Here is a 17921-nt window from a genome sequence, read left to right on the forward strand (position 1 = left end):
TGGGGGTGAGGTCATTATGATGCAAATTATGTCTCCATGTCCCCTTCCCATACCAACACTCAGGACCTGCTTTCCAATCATCACAAAAGTAGCTAAGTATGGGTGGAGCCTCCCCCTTTGCCTCCAGAACAGATCAAGTTTTTTGTGGCATTGATTCAACAAGGTTCTGGAAGTATATTCTGGTCTATGGTGCCATCATAGCATCATACAGTCCCTGCAAATTTGTCAGATGCACATTCAGCTGCAAATCTCCAATTCCAGCATATCTCAAAGATGCATTACTGGATTCAGATGTGGTTACTGTGGAGACAATTTGAGTAAACTAAACTCAATGTCATGTTCGTGGAACCAGTTTCAAGAAGATGGGTAGATGGTATCTATAAAGGGATGCCCATAGTTAGCAATGATACCCAGGCAAGCATGGCTCAATAGTGTGCCAAGAAAATAATCCCCATACCACAACCAGCTAGTACTGTTAGACACAAGGTAGGATAGAGCCATGAACTCATGTGGTTTATGACAAATTTGGACCCTACCAATCAAGATCCGTCAGGCCAGGGTATATATTTCCAATCAAACTGTACACGTTTGGTAATCCTGTGCCCACTGTAACTTCAGTTTATTTTTTGGAGCTGACAGGAGTGGATTCTTGTGTGTTATTCTGCAACTGTAGCTCATACTGTACACTTTAATGTTCAACATACTGTGCATGGGAATATTGTTGGAGAGAAGTGTGTTCCTGCACTGTTTTCTCCTATGCAGATATCTGCTGGCGGATGTCGTCACTGTTGTACACTGTGTAGAGTAACGCAGTACTGCATGTCCAGCTCCTTACCTGAGATTTGCTGTTGTTAACACGGTCACACCTATTATCTGTATTCCGTTGTTAACTCTGTGGCTACTGCTACTACTGCTATTAATGTTGTGTACACCGCTGTTACCAAATAAACCAACCATCTTGGTTAAGGACCTGTGTGTGGGCAAACATCCATTTCATATCCTGCTGACACCTATTGTAACTAAATGGGTTCTACCAATAGGTTATACCAATAGATATGCTCTTCTACATACCACGATTGCTGTAAACCGTTATTTGGGTTACTGTTGCCTTCCTGTCAGGTTGAACCAGTTTTGGTAATTCTCCTCTGACATCTCATTAGCAAGGTGTTGTTGCCCATAGAACTGCTGCTCCCAATTCTGACATTTGGACTGAAAAACAACTGAATCTCTGGACTCGGGGCCTGATTCACTACGGATCGCAATATTGCGTATGCACGCAATTCAACCTCGATAGCACGCTAATCCATTGCGATTGCACAACATAATGATACCCACTTTACCTTACACACATCCGTAATGTTTAGCAAAATAGCAAAACCATCGGTACAATCGAGTACCATCGCAGCCTCACGCACACTTGCACAATCCCTGACCTTACTCATAAACTGCTAACAACCACGCACGCTATGAGTCCTCACACTGCGAATGGTATTGTAGTGGCCAATTTATGCACGCCCCTGCAACGGCGTGCGAATGCACTGGCACGCGTGCGTTTCCCCGACCACCCCCCGTCACCACCCACAAATGGTGCTTCCTGTCAATCACTCTGCGAGGGGTCTGCGTAGCCTCTGTGATCGCAGTCACGATCGCAAAATCTAGTTTGCGCACACGCACTGTGATGCATATGCATGCGCAGAACGCAAGAATCGTCCGATTGCCCTCTGTCTGCGGTATCTATGTATTGACTTGCTGCAACATGATTGATTAGATATCACATTAATGAGCAGGCGTACTTGTGTATCTAATATAGTGGCTAGTTTGTGTTAATATTGCATATATTATTATATTACATATATTATTAGCCTAAGAATTCCTCCATAGATAGGTGTACTTTGGGCCCAATTCAGAGATACATGCAAATCCGATGGTTTATGTACATCTCCGATGGAGTAAGATCTGCGCATGTGCGGATGCCGGTAACTGGAGCAGCGACAGGCAGCATTGCAGAAATGGGGTGTGTCTATTTACAAAAGACACATGCTGCAGTATTAGCATATTATCACACAGCGGCTGTGTGATTAGTGTACATCTTTAATAAAGGCCAAATGCTGAAAATGTAAAAACTGTACACACTCTTACAAGTAATTGCTTTTTTGCTCTCAGAGTTAAAATTACCTCTTTACCTTAAAATTTCCTGCTTCAGCTGTCTGTGTTCAGTAGCCATGCCATGATTTTCAGAGACTCTGGGGTAAATTTACTAAGATTCGAGATGGTCCCGATTTTCAAAGTGATTTATCTCACTGGAACTCGCCAAAATTCGGGTGATTTAATCCCTTGTTTTTTACCAAATTTACCAACAGGCGATTTGAGGCTAAACGAGTTGGCCGATGGTGAAGCAGAACGAGATATCTCTCCCGAGTATCTCGTTTTGCAGGAGATTACCTAAACAAAAAAACGGGTGTTCCAGAATCCAAACGGACTGAGCAAAGCTATGTATTTCCACATAGCTTTACTCCGCGCGAATGACCGGGGCCCACGTGGGCTCCATCATTGAAGGAGCCGCCAGCCAATCAGCGGGCATCTCCATCAGAACAGCTCGCTAATTGGCTGTGTGCGGTCAGCATGTCTCCCCATAGACTTCTATGGGGAGAATTCTCCATTGAAGACTAAGCTGGGAACCGCGACATTGTATCTACTGCTGTAACCACAAGGTTAATTGAGGTCACCCTTGTGGTTACAGCAGTAGATACAATGTCGCGGTTCCCAACATAGACTTAAATGGAGAATTTCATTTCTTTTACACTACACATACACTCTCAACCCGGCACCCACCTCCCTAGGGTGCCGGGGATAGCCCCGGGCTATCAGCCTAGGCCAGGGGTGCCCTGGAGAGGAGGACCGCCTGGGCTGACTAGCGGTCAGGACTGATGCTTGGCTGGGGGGCCCGGTGAAAGGGCACCCCCCTGGCTGTGGCATCAGCCCCCCGCTAGAAAGTGTCCAGGGCTGGTTTTCAATATAGGGGTAACCTCACGCCAATTTTTTTTATCCCTATATTTAAAATCAGCTCTGTCCCTGCTGCCTGGTGCTTGTTCTTAAATTTACAGTGGAACCCTACACATTTTTTTCCCTGTAATTTTTAAGAATCAGGACTGACTGGCAAGCCCGGGGCTGGTTAGTCTTTTGGGGGGGACCTCACGTAATTTTTTTGCTAAAATTAACTATTTACAGAAATAAACCTACACAAATCACAATGATTTGTGTATGTTTCTGACCATCTCGCAGCTCAGGGGGATGAGAGTTTGAAAAGTGATTTTGACAGAGAGTTTGCTTCTATCTCAACCGAGCTTGTCATCCCGATTCTTGGTAAATTTGAGAGATTTATATTTTAGGTGAAAAGTACTTCCGATTTGGCCCGATTGTGATTTGATTCGAGATTGCTATATCACCCGAGTTTACGGGTGAGATGAGAGAAATCTCTCTCTAACTTACCCGACTTTGGGCCTGATTCAGACCCACTCGCGAGCGGCTGTCCGCTCGCAAGTGGGTCGATGTTATGCACTGAGCATGCGCACGACGGAGGGAGCTCCGTCGTGCGCATGCGCCAGACGCGACGAGCGAAGGAAAGTCCTTTGCTCGTTGTGTCCGATCAAAGGGGGCGTGCTGTCAATGTTGATTGACAGCACGCCCCCTTTGGTGGGCGTGCCGGGGGCGTGCCTCCCTGACGGGGGCGTTCCCACGGGAACGCCTCCCGTCAGAAGCCGGCCCACTGACATCACTAGTGATGTCAGTGGGAGTGATTTTGGCTCTGATAGAGCCAAAATCACTCCGGAGCTTGCGGTTGAAAACCTCAACCGCAGGCTCCGGCTCGCAAATTCGATGGTCGCGATGGTCTCAACCATCGCGACCATCACAATGCACGCTCGTATAGCCTGTGGGTGGTGACCCACAGCTATACGAGCGTCCAGGAGGACGCTCCATGAAAATGGAGGCCGGCCCTCATTCAGAGCGTGCGCTCTGCTCAGAGCGTACGGCTCTGAATGAGGGCCTTTGCCTTTAGTAAATTTGCAAGCAGGAAAAAAAATGAATAAATCACCCGAGATGTCATCTCGACCTATCTCGATTCTTAGTAAATTTACCCCTCTGAATGCAAATGTAATATTGATGTAGAAGGTTCAAAAACAAATCACTACTAACTAAACTACTACTTCTGTAAAACAAGATTGCACCATACTTACCGACATTCCTGGGCAGCTTCCCGGGAGCAGCAGGAGGGGACCCGCTGCTTTCCTCTTCAGTGGGAGGGGCCAGTCGATAGGCGGAATTAGGCCCCGTCCCCTTTACAGAAAACACCCGCGATTCACGGGTCCGTGAGGAGGGGGCGCGGCTGAATGACGCGATTTGCGCCAATTAGCCCCACCCCTTCCCTCCGGACCCAGAAATTCCAGGTAAAATCTCCCCATCCAGCCCACTTCACTAGGAAGTGGGAGGGATGCGGTAGATATGCCTACTCTTCCAGGGGTGCGGGGGGGTTACCCGAAAAATCGGGAGCCTCCCGCGATTCCTGGGAGAGTAGGCATATATGATATACACCCCAGTCCAAGTGCAACTTTGTTAAGACCACATTCTACTGCTTCTGCCCTGATTTTTAGAATAACTTCACCTTGCATTCTTTGCTGTTGTCATTAGGTTCACTTGTAGATGTCCCCATTTCTTTATAATTTTCATGAAAAATACAAAGACACTTTTTTTGTGCTGATTAAAAATACCTAAGGGCAGATGGGAGGGGTGCTGGTACCAAGCAGAAGGAAGTCTCTACCTTCAATTGTACTTTATATATCCAAATTCAGAGGAAAGATGGTGTCACACATCAGGGTCTTAGTCCTACTTATCCCCTACGGCGCTGTCACATCAAGGTTGCCCGCAGTCCTTCTGGCCGTCCACGACATTCCTGAAACATTACCTATCCATTTTTTACATTCTCACTAGCTGCATGGGTGCAGCCATATTGAATTCAAAATAGGTGAACACCATACTTGCCAACTCTTCCACATTGTAAGGGAGACTCCCTGAAATAGTAGCAATCTCCCTGTCTCCGTGAAGAGTCTAGCAATCTCCCTGATTGCACCTTACCCTTATTATGAAGCTGTTATATTAAAGAAAAACAGAGATATATTTATTCAAATGGTATCACTAGTATAATTTCCCTGCATTGGTTATAAGGCACAACGATCCCTATGGCTACATGCATTTTCTGAAAAGTATGAGTGTGTTGTCATCAACATGTAAATCTTACTAACTGTTTTGGGGCTTATTTACATTTGGATGTAAATCAATTTTATAACACGCCTCTCAGATGTAGCAGTACACGCCCACATTAACATGCACACATAGGTGTTGTTTTCACAATCTCCTTGAAATGCTTAAGTAGGCAAGTATGGTGAACACTCTAATCCAATCTGATCCTGAGTTGTGCTCATATGACTTGCTCCACCAATGTGCGTTCAGAACCCTCTATTTAAACCTGCTCCTGTGATCTACTCATGACCAGAACAAATCACTTCTAAGGAAGAAGAATACTATCTGGCTCCTGGTTCCAGTCACTGCTACACTAAGGGGTACATTTACTAAAGTGCGGGTTTTTAGAAGTGGAGATGTTGCCCATAGCAACATAGCACCCCCCCACTATGCAGACCTGGCTGTCCCCTCCCTGAAGGGGCAGCCAGAATGTCGGCAAGCGTAAATTAGTCTCTGCAAACCTTCTACTTCTGTTCTTATACAGATTCAGACATCGCATTATCTGTGAAGTAGCTACTTTGCAAAAAATCATCTGGTGGTCAAAATAATTTGGCAACTCAGTGTATATGTGTGTGTGTATGTATGTATGTATGTATGTATGTATGTATGTATAAGTACTGTATGTGTGTGTATGTATATTTATTTTATATCTATATATATCTATATCTATGTATATAATATATGTCTTTGTTCACTTCATTCTGAAGTCTCCGAGTGCCGCCTCTTGCAATTCTGGATTAATAGTGGGGGAGCAATACCCCTCAGGAGGGCACCGGAGCCTGTCAAAGCTTAAGGACTTCTTTGGAAATATTCACCTCAGTCACGTTACTCCAAGGCACCTATTTCTTTGTGGGTTTTTTTAAATACCTCTTACAGCATACCCATTTTTCTTTGGTCCTATTTTTGTTTTATGTTACACAGTATCTAAGATTTTTTTCCTGGATTTTGCACAGGTGCTTTTCTGCACAAATGTGTTTTGCACTGTCACTTTATTGAAGAAAGGATATTTCTCCCTACGCACTGAAACAATTGCACTATTTGGACATTTTTTGTCCACAATGGCCACAAGCGATCTTGATGGTGATTTCTCATAATTTTTACTACAGTGTGACCATTATGAGACCCTTATGGGGGGCATCCACTAGACGATTTTATCCCTGTCCAACCTCTTAACGATTTTCCCTTGAAGTTTCCCTTGAAATATGATCTTCCACTCTGAACAATTTGCAAAGGATTTGCAAAAGATTTGCAAAGGATTTGCAAACGATTTGCAAAAGATCTAACAATAAACTATGTTGTTTTAATCTGTGATTGAGAGCTTTCAGCTATAGTGGGCAGACAGTGGTTCATCGTTTGATCGTTCAGCATGAACGATGTGTAAACGATGTGTAAACGATTTGTAAGCAATCAAGTGAAATTGACCTGCATGTTCAGTCGATGGAGGAGACGATCAAACGACCAGCGGGAGCGCGCATCGTACATCGTTAGAAACAATTACTGCACGATTTGCAAACGATGTTCAAACGATTATCGAACGATTTTATCATTATCGTTCAATCGTTCAACTTTATCGTCTAGTGGATACCCCCCTTTAGTTTTTCCAATCAAGATGCCGAACAAATTTTTACATAAAGAACCTACAACAATGGACGAAGCTGTTGAATCGAACCTTGAGAATTTCAGAGATCTTTATAAATTAAAGAAAAGGGAATTGAATTTTCTTTTTCATGCCAGAACTTTATCGGATTATCACCGTTCCAAAAAAATCCCACGTGGGTTTTGTGTCCACAATACACCTACCATCGGGCGCTACAACATGCTATTCTGCAAGAGATGGGTGTCTACATTGAACAAATGTTCTATGGACCTCACTTTACTCGTGGTGGAAGAATCCACCAGAGAATTAAACATCACTAGGGACAAGATAGCACAATTAGAAAAAGAGGTTCTGACAAGTCTATCCTCTGATACAGGATACACTGATACACTGACAGGATGACTAAACTTGCTGAACAAGTGGAGCAGTATAAAAATTACCTCTTAAAATACAAGAAGAACAAATTAAAAAAGTGCAATCAGACTATGCACAACATAGTGTCTATACTTGGTTGGGCAACAGTGGCAACGTACAAACAGGAGGCCCTCCTAATCAAATGAGAAGGCGCCCCTTTAGAGTACGCTTCACTAGTACATCTGCTAGTGAATCCGAAGATAACCAGTTTTCCACAGTACCATCCGCTGGACCATCAGGAGCCCGCCCTAAACGACCAACTATCCCTTTGGGGGTCAGCACTTGGACTGGAGGAGCAGCCCGAGGAGTCAATACACCAGAAGAGGAGGCCAGCACAAAAGGCAAAGCAATAAAGCAGACGCCAAAATACAGGAGAACCTGAACTTTAATTTGTCTTCAGCTACTCTTACATCAGCAGAACAAAATGTTTTGTGTAAGGGTTTATCTTTTGTTCCCACTAATAAAGTTAATCCCTTCAGATGGAAGGTTGATATGTTTAAATTACATAGATCTCTCAAGTTGAAAGAACATTTTGCTAAATCTCTGGTCACGGAAGTTAAGAACCCCTTACCTACCAAGGTTCAAAAACTTGGTATCAAGTCCCGATTTAATCCTCTTACAAATAACGCATCACTGAAAACCTTTCAGAGACTCCTAGAGGAAACTGGCATTACATCAAGGTCCTTTTCACCATAATCTTTCCTTGGAAGAACGGCAGGCACTAGTGGTACTTGGTAAACGGCAGGATATAATTATCAGAGCAGCCGATAAAGAGGGCTCTATTGTAATTCAGGACACAGACAAATACATAGCTGAATGTAGTCGCCTACTCAGTGATTCCGATACCTATGAGAGGCTAGATATGGATTCATCTGTAAGGTATAAACGTGAATTAGACCCGATTGTACAACAGGCAAAATTGGATGGCCTGATATCATCTGAACTGTTGTCAAAATTATTGTTTTTGTGTCCCATTATACCATTGTTTTACATTTTGCCGAAGGTACACAAGGACGCACAGAACCCACCGGGCAGACCTGTCATCTGTGCCCGGGTGTCTCTGGGCCTGATTCAGACCCGCTCGCGAGTGCACAGCGCTCGCAAGCGGGTCGATGGCCGGCAGTGCGCACACGCGGCATGCACGAGCCCCGGAGCGAGGAAAAAAATCAATCGATCCGGGGCTCGCAACAAGACGGGGCGGCTGTCGATGTTGATACATACACACATACATACACACATACATACACAGACAAACACATACATACTACAGATGTGCATGGAACCCCCTGTTTTGCTTTTGGCAAAACCACCATCAAGTGTTTTGGTTCGGATTTGGTTTTAGACTTGTTTAAAATTGATATACTGTAAACCGTTAAAATCATGTAATTTGGACCTTTATACATGCAATCCAAAACCCGAAATTGATTTTTTAAAATCAGAGTTTCGAACTTACAGCAGACCAGAGCGGGGACTATATTATACTCGGACCCCCAAAAGTGATCCGAACCAGGACTCTATTCAACTCGGAAACCCAAAGTTTGGGTGTGTTCGGTTTTCAGGAAAACTGAACTACACATCTTTAATACATACACACAGGCATGTAAATATTGGCATACGAGGGGGGCGTATTTACATTTGGAAATCATTGCACCAGTATGAGGCAGGCAATTATTGTTTCCAGAGTTTAAAACCGATATAATAACATGCAAATAACATGGAGTATAATTGAGGGTATACTATGTAACCGGTCAATTTTAGCAGCTATAACCTTGTAAGATCCATGTGAGCTGAGTATATATTTATTTCTATAAGACTATGTTTAACTCATCTTTACACAATATTGTGAGAACCATTTACACAACACATGTCTCTCAATTGTGTCTGCTTTTGCACATCACACATGAATAGGCTTATACCCAAGGAAACTTTTCTTGCTCCATTACTTGAGAGTAGTTGGATATTGCACATTATTTGCATGGTGTAGAGAATGTATACTTAGAACTTTAGACTGCTCCTAACTTTTTTTCAAAGTTTCCACTTTCTTTTTTCTTTATCAATGTTAATTTGGTCAAAATTTATAGACATAAAAGTAATATAAATAAGCTAAATGTAAACAATTTTAAACACTTTAGTTGATCTATCCAACATTAAGGGAATGCATTATTTCATGCAGAATCGGTATGTAATGCCGGCTGTTGGGAAGCCTCCTGTCAAAATACTGACAGCGGCATCCCGATGGCTGTATCCAGACAGGGGTTGGTTAAGTATACTTACCCTCCCCCTTCTCGCCCTAACCCTAATCCTCCCGCTCAACCCCCCGCACCCTAACCCACCAAGTTAGTGCCTAAACCTAAGTCTTTCCCAGTGGTGCCTAACCCTAATCCGCCCACCTATAGGTGCCTAACCCTAACCTCCCCACTCCAAAACCTAACCCCACTATGCTGCCTAAACCTAACCCTCCCCCCAGAGTGGCTAACAGTAAGGGTGCCCTGGACTTACCTCGTTTGGGCTGGTGTCCTTCTGAATTCAGGGGCCAGGATTAAAATAGGCGTCAGTATTTCAACGCCTATCTTAAGTCCCTTGGCTTCCTCCGTCGGGATTTAGACCGGCAGTGAAGCCGCCGGTCTCATAACTACATCCCATTTCATGCATCTAGATTGAAAATAAATAAATAGTTCAACTCTAAGGAAAAAGTACTGATATATTCCATCTCTGAGATAATTAGGTGATATAATACACCACACATTTCTAGTTTGGTAATGCCCACTAAAAGTAAATTTTAACAACCAATCTCCAACATACATTTAGTTTTAACTATTACATCATATAATCTGCTACATCATTGCAAGTATTTTCCTACCAATAATGCAAACTAAACTCGGCCTGATATACCTATCAGTTCCACAAAGGATGCTTTTTTTCCTGCAAAAATCCATTTACACTGTAAAACGAAGAGCAATTACTCTAAAGCAATAATGTGATATAACAAATGGTATCTGGAGGACTTTTCCACACCAATCAGCTCTGCATTGTTTAAGACTATCCATATTTTCAGTTGAATACAAGCAACGGAGCTGGAAATCTAGCTTTAGAATAATTGCACATCGACAGAAAAAGATGACATGAGCACATATGTCAGGTAAATACTTACGTTACAGACTTCTCAAGCCGACTTCCTTGAGATCCAACTATTTCACCCAAAGTGCAAAACATTTGACCAAGAAAATCCTGTGGAGAATAAACAAAACGGATATCACTAGAGGAATAAAACCTTTGGTCTTGTCTTATCAACTAGCAAAACATGTTTTAAACAGAGTGGGATATAGTTGCATTAGCCTAATGCTACTCTTTCACAAACATCTGTTGATCTATTTTCATTCTGTCAGTTCACCTTAAGACAGAGCATAACATACAGTACATCGACTAGTTGTCTGGCAAGAAGTGTCACTATGACATGACTTTAATATATGTCAAACTCCATTAGCTTAGAATTGTTGTACAAATTGTTTATTTTGTATAGAAAAGAATTTAGAAAAGTAAGAAATCGGCTCATTGGAAAATGACAAGGTTAGCTTGTGTTGCTAATTAACCATAAGAGTATTCAAAGATGATGATGACCAACATCAAATTAATAATATGTGGAACGAATAATAAATACACAACACTGTATACAAAACATCAGGAACAAAATGCCAATCAGAACAAAAGTTAGGCACAATGTAAAACGGAACTTACCATTCAGTGTGATTTAGCTGATTGTACTTACAATATAAACAAAAACATTTATCTCATCTACTACTGGCTATTAGACAGCAAGGAAAGTGAGCTTAAATGCAGAGCAGTTCCCTTACAATGGAGACAAACTGTTACTTCAGGACTCTGTACTGCCATCTACTGTATATGGGAGTGTACAGAGGCTTAGTTGCAATATCATAGAAGTCCAGATAGCAAGGACTGAATGATTCCATAATCACATTCTATTCTATGAACAAGTCCAGTGTTCTCCCCAGAATTTTTTTCCAGCCGGGTGGCATCCAAAAGTAGCCGGGTGGGGGCCTTCGCAATTATGCGCGCGCCGGGAAAAGGGGTATCTCCCTTACCAATCCAGCCCGACAGGTCTCAGGCTGCATCCCCACTGGCTCTCAGTCAAAAGTGCCCATTATACAGTGCCCCCTGTAGTTGTCCCCTTTATGCATTGCCCCTGTAGTTTAACTTTGCCCTTATGCATTGCCCCCTGGCTGAAGTAGTGTCCTTATGTAGTGCCCCCAGACTGATCCCTTATGTAGTGCCCCCAGGCTTAAATAGTGCCCCCAGACTGGTCCCTTATGTAGTGCTCCCATGCTTAAATAGTGCCCCCAGGCTGGCCCCTTATGCAGTGCCCCCAGGCTGGCCCCTTATGCAGTGCCCCCAGGTTTAATAGTGTCCCTTATGCAGTGCCCCCAGACTGGTCCTGGCCCGCTTCCGCTGCCTCGCGCTGACTGGATCTAACTAGATCCAGCAGGCACGTGGGGCAGGCTCCTCACGTCGCAGGTGACGTCATGACATCACCCGCGCAGTGCATCACTGGGAACGCTGGCCTCTGAAGCGATCGGAGGATTCTTTAGCCTCCAGTCACTTCAGAGGCCAGCGTTCCACAGCGGGGGACAGCGGGGAAAAGTTCCGGGCGGCACTCTGTTTCTGCCAGGCGATGCGCCCGCAGAAAACAGCCTGGGGAGAACACTGAAGTCTAATTAATATATAGGGATATATTTAAATCTCAAACCCATTTAATAACTTATGGCTACCATACAGATGACCTATTAGTAATCAACACATACTCTGATGGTCATAATGCCATATCAAAAAAACCTTATGATGTGTGCAGCCTACAGTTTCACAGTTATTCCTTTGGTTTTCTGTATCATTGGGTGCAACGCTGTGTCTCTCCTTGAAAGTTTAGTTGTCTTTTGTCAGATTAATTGCTGAGTGTTACCATTGTGGAGCGCCACTTGAGCACACCATATATGGGTTATGTTTGAAAAAAAACTATTTAATAAATATCTAGTCTAGTACTTTGGTGGACTTAGGAGTCCTAGGGGTAAAGTGAGAGTTTTTAGAAGGGAGTTTTAGAAGAGACGTTGCCCATAGCAACAAATCAGATTCTAGCTATCATCTTCTAGAAGGTGCTGGTTAAATGTTAAGTAGAATCTGATTGGTTGCTATGGGCAACATCTCTTCTAAAACTCACTTCTAAAAACTCTCACTTTAGTAAATTTACCCCCTAATGTCAGAAATAATCAGTATTCAGACTAGTGAGTACTGCTTTGTTTGATTAAACTAATAGTTGCAGTAGCAGAAAAGTTTAATATATCCTGTATAATAGGGGTATGGAGTGGTTGCACATCTGGCTTTATGCCACTATGTTTTGCCCACCAGAACCATTTTCTTTGTGGTTATAAGCCAAAAGGATTCACCAATGAAGCCAACACCAGACTGAGTGGTTAAACCTAGTGCACCTGTAATCAGACACATATTTGTACAAAATGGGCAGGCACTCAATACCAAATAAGACATACAGTCAGGTGCATAAATATTGGGACATTGACAGAATTTTCATATTTTGGCCTCTATTCACCACCACAATGGCTTTGAAATGAAACAAACAAGATGTGCTTTAACTGCAGACTTTCAGATTTAATTTGAGGGTAATTACATCCAAATCAGGTGAAAGGTGTAGGAATTACAACGATTTCTATATGTGCCTCCCACTTTTTAAGGGGCCAAAAGTAATGGGACTATCAACTCAAAAGCTATTTTATGGACAGGTGTGGGCTATTCCCTCGTTATTTCATTATCAATTAAGCAGGTAAAAGGTCTGGAATTGATTCTAAGTGTGACATTTGCATTTGGAATCAGTTGCTGTCGACTCTCAATATGAGATCCAAAGAGCTGTCACTATCAGTGAAGCAAGCCATCATTAGGCTGAAAAATCAAAACAAACCCATCAGAGAGATAGCAAAAACATTAGGTGTGGCCAAATCAACTGTTTGGATCATTCTTAAAAAGAAAGAACGCACCAGAGAGCTCAGCAACACCAAAAGACCCGGAAGACCACGGAAAACAACTGTGGTGGATGACAGAAGAATTATTTCCCTGGTGAAGAAAAACCCCTTCACAACAGTTGGCCAAATCAAGAACACTCTCCAGGAGGAAAGTGTATATGTGTCAAAGTCAACAATCAAGAGAAGACTTCATAAGAGTGAATATAGAGGGTTCACCACAAGATGTAAACCATTGGTGAGCCTCAAAAACAGGAAGACCAGATTAGAGTTTGCCAAACAACATCTAAAAAAGCCATTACAGTTCTGGAATAACATCAACTTGTACCAGAGTGATAGGAAGAGAAGAGTATGGAGAAGGAAAGGAACTGCTCGTGATCCAAAACATACCACCTCATCAGTGAAGCATGGTGGTGGTAGTGTCATGGCGTGGGCGTGTATGGCTGCCAATGGAACTGGTTCCCTTGTATTTATTGATGATGTGACTGCTGACAAAAGCAGCAGAATGAATTCTGAAGTGTTTCGGGCAATATTATATGCTCATATTCAGTCAAATGCTTCAGAACTCATTGGACGGCGCTTCACAGTGCAGATGGACAATGACCCGAAGCATACTGCAAAAGCAACCAAAGAGTTTTTTAAGGCTATAAAGTGGAATGTTATACAGTGGCCAAGTCAATCCCCTGACCTGAATCCGATTGAGCATGCATTTCACTTGATGAAGACAAAATTGAAGGGAAAATGCCCCAAGAACAAGCAGGAACTGAAGACATTTGTAGTAGAGGCCTGGCAGAGCATCACTAGGGATGAAACCCAGCGTCTGGTGATGTCTATGCATTCCAGACTTCAGGCTGTAATTGCCTGCAAAGGATTTGCAACAAAGTATTAAAAAGTAAAAGTTAGATTTAGGATTGTTTAGTTTGTCCCATTACTTTTAGCCCCTTAAAAAGTGGGAGGCACATATAGAAACCGTTGTAATTCCAACACCGTTCACCTGATTTGGATGTAATTACCCTCAAATTAAATCTGAAAGTCTGCAGTTAAAGCACGTCTTGTTTGTTTCATTTCAAAGCCATTGTGGTGGTGAATAGAGGCCAAAATATGAAAATTCTGTCAATGTCCCAATATTTATGCACCTTTCCTGCCACAAAACATGACATCAAGATACCGGGATTCTAATTTCACTGTACATCTGGGAGACTGTTTTTCACTCTTGGGAGTGTGGAAGAACTTCCCAGAATTCTGGAGGGTCTCACACTAGGCTATGCAACTAGTAGCTTGACAAAAATGTCAATGTTTTCATTATGATCTCCTCAATGACCACACTGTATAACATATTAAACAGAGCTTTATATAAAAGATTAATATTATGTAGTTTTATTAGTTCTCAATCACCTTTCCAAGTGTAGCTGTGGGAAGAAATATGTAAGGAAGACCAAAATAATACTCAAATTAGATTACTGATGTATGTTTGAAATATAAAAAGAAACATTTATGGCATAACTCCCAACATGTACTGTAAGCAACTTTAGTCCGGACACAGAAAGGCAGGACATGGCTACACTTACTTGATACTGTGGTCAATGTGTAAATGAGGGCATGGCTAATGATTGTGAAGGGCAAGACCACCATTCTTTTACCCACTTCCATTGCTGCACACATCAGTGAGAGAATCATGCAGAACCCCCACTCACTCAGAGTGCTTATTATACAGGCTTGCTTATTGACTTCCATAAAATTGTTCCTTGGACACATGCAGCACATTCCATTGTGGTGTGCATCCAGTGTAATCCAGAGAGGGATACTATGCACCGAGGGGCACGTCTAGTACACTTGTATTTTCATATCATTAAATCCCCTTCTAACCATCACATCCACCCAAGCTCCCCTCTGTTATAAATTGTGCGTATATATAAACCATTTGTTAGAGAGTCTCTCACTAACACTAATTAGCTAATGCATCACAAAAGCTCAACCTTCAAACACGAATGTTATAGTTTTGGTTGGGTATCACTATGATATATCGACATTCCTCATGTCAAAATTAGAATGTCAACATGGTCATAGTGTCAGCATTGACCACGTGATTATGTAGCCAATGCTGAAATGTCGATATATCATCCCTGGTGACCCAGCGGTGACCTGCTCGGCTCCAACACGGCTTCTGGGTCCCAGCGGTCATGTGACCGTCATTTCCAGGTCAGACCTCCGATCTTCCGGAATTTGGGTATTTTTCCGCTATCCCAAACCCCTACCCCTGATCCTAACCCCCCCATACACACAATGCCTAAACCTAACCCTCCCTCAGCTTAACCATAATGTTGACATTATGACAATCACATGTCGATGCGTTTCCTGTCAACACTGATTTTCGACATGGTCATTGTCAACCTTTCAACTACATCCCTATAGTTCCAATGATAACTGTGTGTCATCAGTGAACCATTCTATCAACCTTCTCACCAGGGACAACAGACATACACATAAATATGTATATTTAAAGCATTGCATTATTAAAGTTAAATATATATATATATTTTTTATTGAAAATTTTAATAGTCAAGATATTATATATAGTCAATTAAAAACAATACTTCTAACTGCTAATATTAACGAAGAATGATGCACCAGCTTACACAGGTACTAAAGTTCTGCAGCAATGGACCAGGTATATATTAGCTCACATCAATTGCCCATTTAATACACAACTACTAAGAGCACTGAATCTGCTGCTAATACATATAGGGGTATTCAATATGGGTGCGATAACATCGTTTTTTGCGTTAATATCGCACTTTTTAACGTTTTTGCGTTAATATCACTTGTTTTAGTTTTACACCGTATTCAATTTCAAAGACTTATCGCAGTTTTGAAAAGTCTTTGACAAAAAACGGTGATAACTTTTCACCATTGAATAGGTGTCGAAAAAAAGTGCAGAATTGGGGTTTAGGGGTGCAGGCTTAAAAAAAATAGCCTGCACCCCTGAGATTGACATTTAAAAAAATAACTGTGTCAAAAAAAGTTTAAAAAAAAAATAGGGACACCCCAAAAAATTAATTTAAAAATTGGGGTGCAAAAAAAAATAATGGGAAAAAATTGTTAAACAACAGGGAAATAGGTTCAGGTCTATTCTGCAAGTATGCGGCAGATGTTTTCTAGAATAGAATTATAGCGGCAGGTGCACAAATGCAGAATTTTTAAAAACTTACTTTAGGGACATCAAATATGCTAGTACCCATTTTCATGTACCCCAAATTTGATGGGACCACTTAAAAAAACGAAAAAAATAACCTAAGTGCTCTTCTGCATCACTTCTTCAATGTCGGGAAAAAAACACCTGCTGCGGCTATTTAAAGCCCTGACTTTCAATTAAAGGCTAAAACGGGGGTACCCATAGTGTTCCCCATGTTTTTACAACTTTAGGGGGGTCTTACAATTATTTTAAGGAAAAATTCATAACTTTAACAAATCCAACTTCGGAGTTTCCCGTTTTCTTTAATTTTATTTTGAATACGGGGATAAACGGGAGCGCGCACCATACCTTTACGCAGAAAAAAACTCCGATATGAAACGTTAACTTCGCCAGGGAAGTTAACCTTTCATATTGAATACCCCTCATAGTACATAAAGGGTACTCTCAATGTACATGAAATACATCCTAATTGAAAGCAACTACATGTGGTAAAATGATGCATATGGCATCTGCTGTTACATTCACAATAATGTAGACTTCTCTACATACAGTATCATACTAGGGACTAATGCAGTCAGGAGCAAAGCAAAAAATAAGTGCAACTTTGCTCATAGACAAACCATATTGCAATGTAAAGGGTGCAAATTATTTATTTTGCATGCAGGGGAAATATTGGCTGCTATTGCATGTAGCCCACAAATAATGCTCAACTTTATTTTTACACTGCAATTTAAAGTGGAGCTAGGACACACCACTCAGCCCACAACAATAGAGAGGAAACCGTTTAATATCCTCAGTAAAAAATACCTGTTGCATCCAGTGGCCTCAATAAGGGGGTGCAGGCCGCACCGGGTGACACAATCCTGAGGGGGTGACACCCAAATAGCAGAATTGTCACCACCTTGGATGGTGTCACTGTGCGGCTAGCAGTGGTGATGGATGACATACGCATGAGCACATCATCCATTATACAAGCCACGCTGTAGGCGGAGAGGCTGGGGGCTTCCCAGCAGATTCCAGAGCGCTGGACAGGCCCCCAACGTGACAACAATGGAGCGTGTCTCTCAGGCATGTCATGAGGTGCTCCACAAGGTGTCACCACCCGATGTAACTCCTAGTACACCTGTTCTACGCTGGAATGCAATGTCAGCTCTTTAATAGTCAACAACTCTGTCTAGTGAGACCAGTTATAGACTTGTGTGTTTGCTGATAGAGTGGAGTACTATTTCAATAGGGCTCCTAAATCAGGGGTGGGGATTCATTTTTCTGCCGAGGGCCATTTTGATATTTATACATTATTAGCGGGCACGGTGCAGCCCGTCCCCTCCGTGTGACATCACACGGGGCGGGGTCACAATTGCCAGTGATTACAGCAATGCCCAGA

General features: G+C 42.3%; 1 protein-coding gene across 1 annotated transcript in view; it reads right to left on the reverse strand.

Moving 5' to 3' along the window:
* Positions 1 to 17921, reverse strand: part of CPNE8 (copine 8) — a 357582-nt gene that overhangs the window by 140756 nt on the left and 198905 nt on the right. Inside the window, exon 6 of the mRNA XM_088480178.1 lies at positions 10458 to 10534. Within this exon, the coding sequence (XP_088336304.1) occupies positions 10458 to 10534 (77 nt within the window). The remainder of the gene's footprint in view (positions 1 to 10457; positions 10535 to 17921) is intronic.

The sequence above is a fragment of the Taudactylus pleione genome, unplaced genomic scaffold (assembly GCF_031769625.1).
Source record: "Taudactylus pleione unplaced genomic scaffold, aTauple2 ptg000251l, whole genome shotgun sequence".
Taxonomy (NCBI): Eukaryota; Metazoa; Chordata; class Amphibia; order Anura; family Myobatrachidae; genus Taudactylus; species Taudactylus pleione.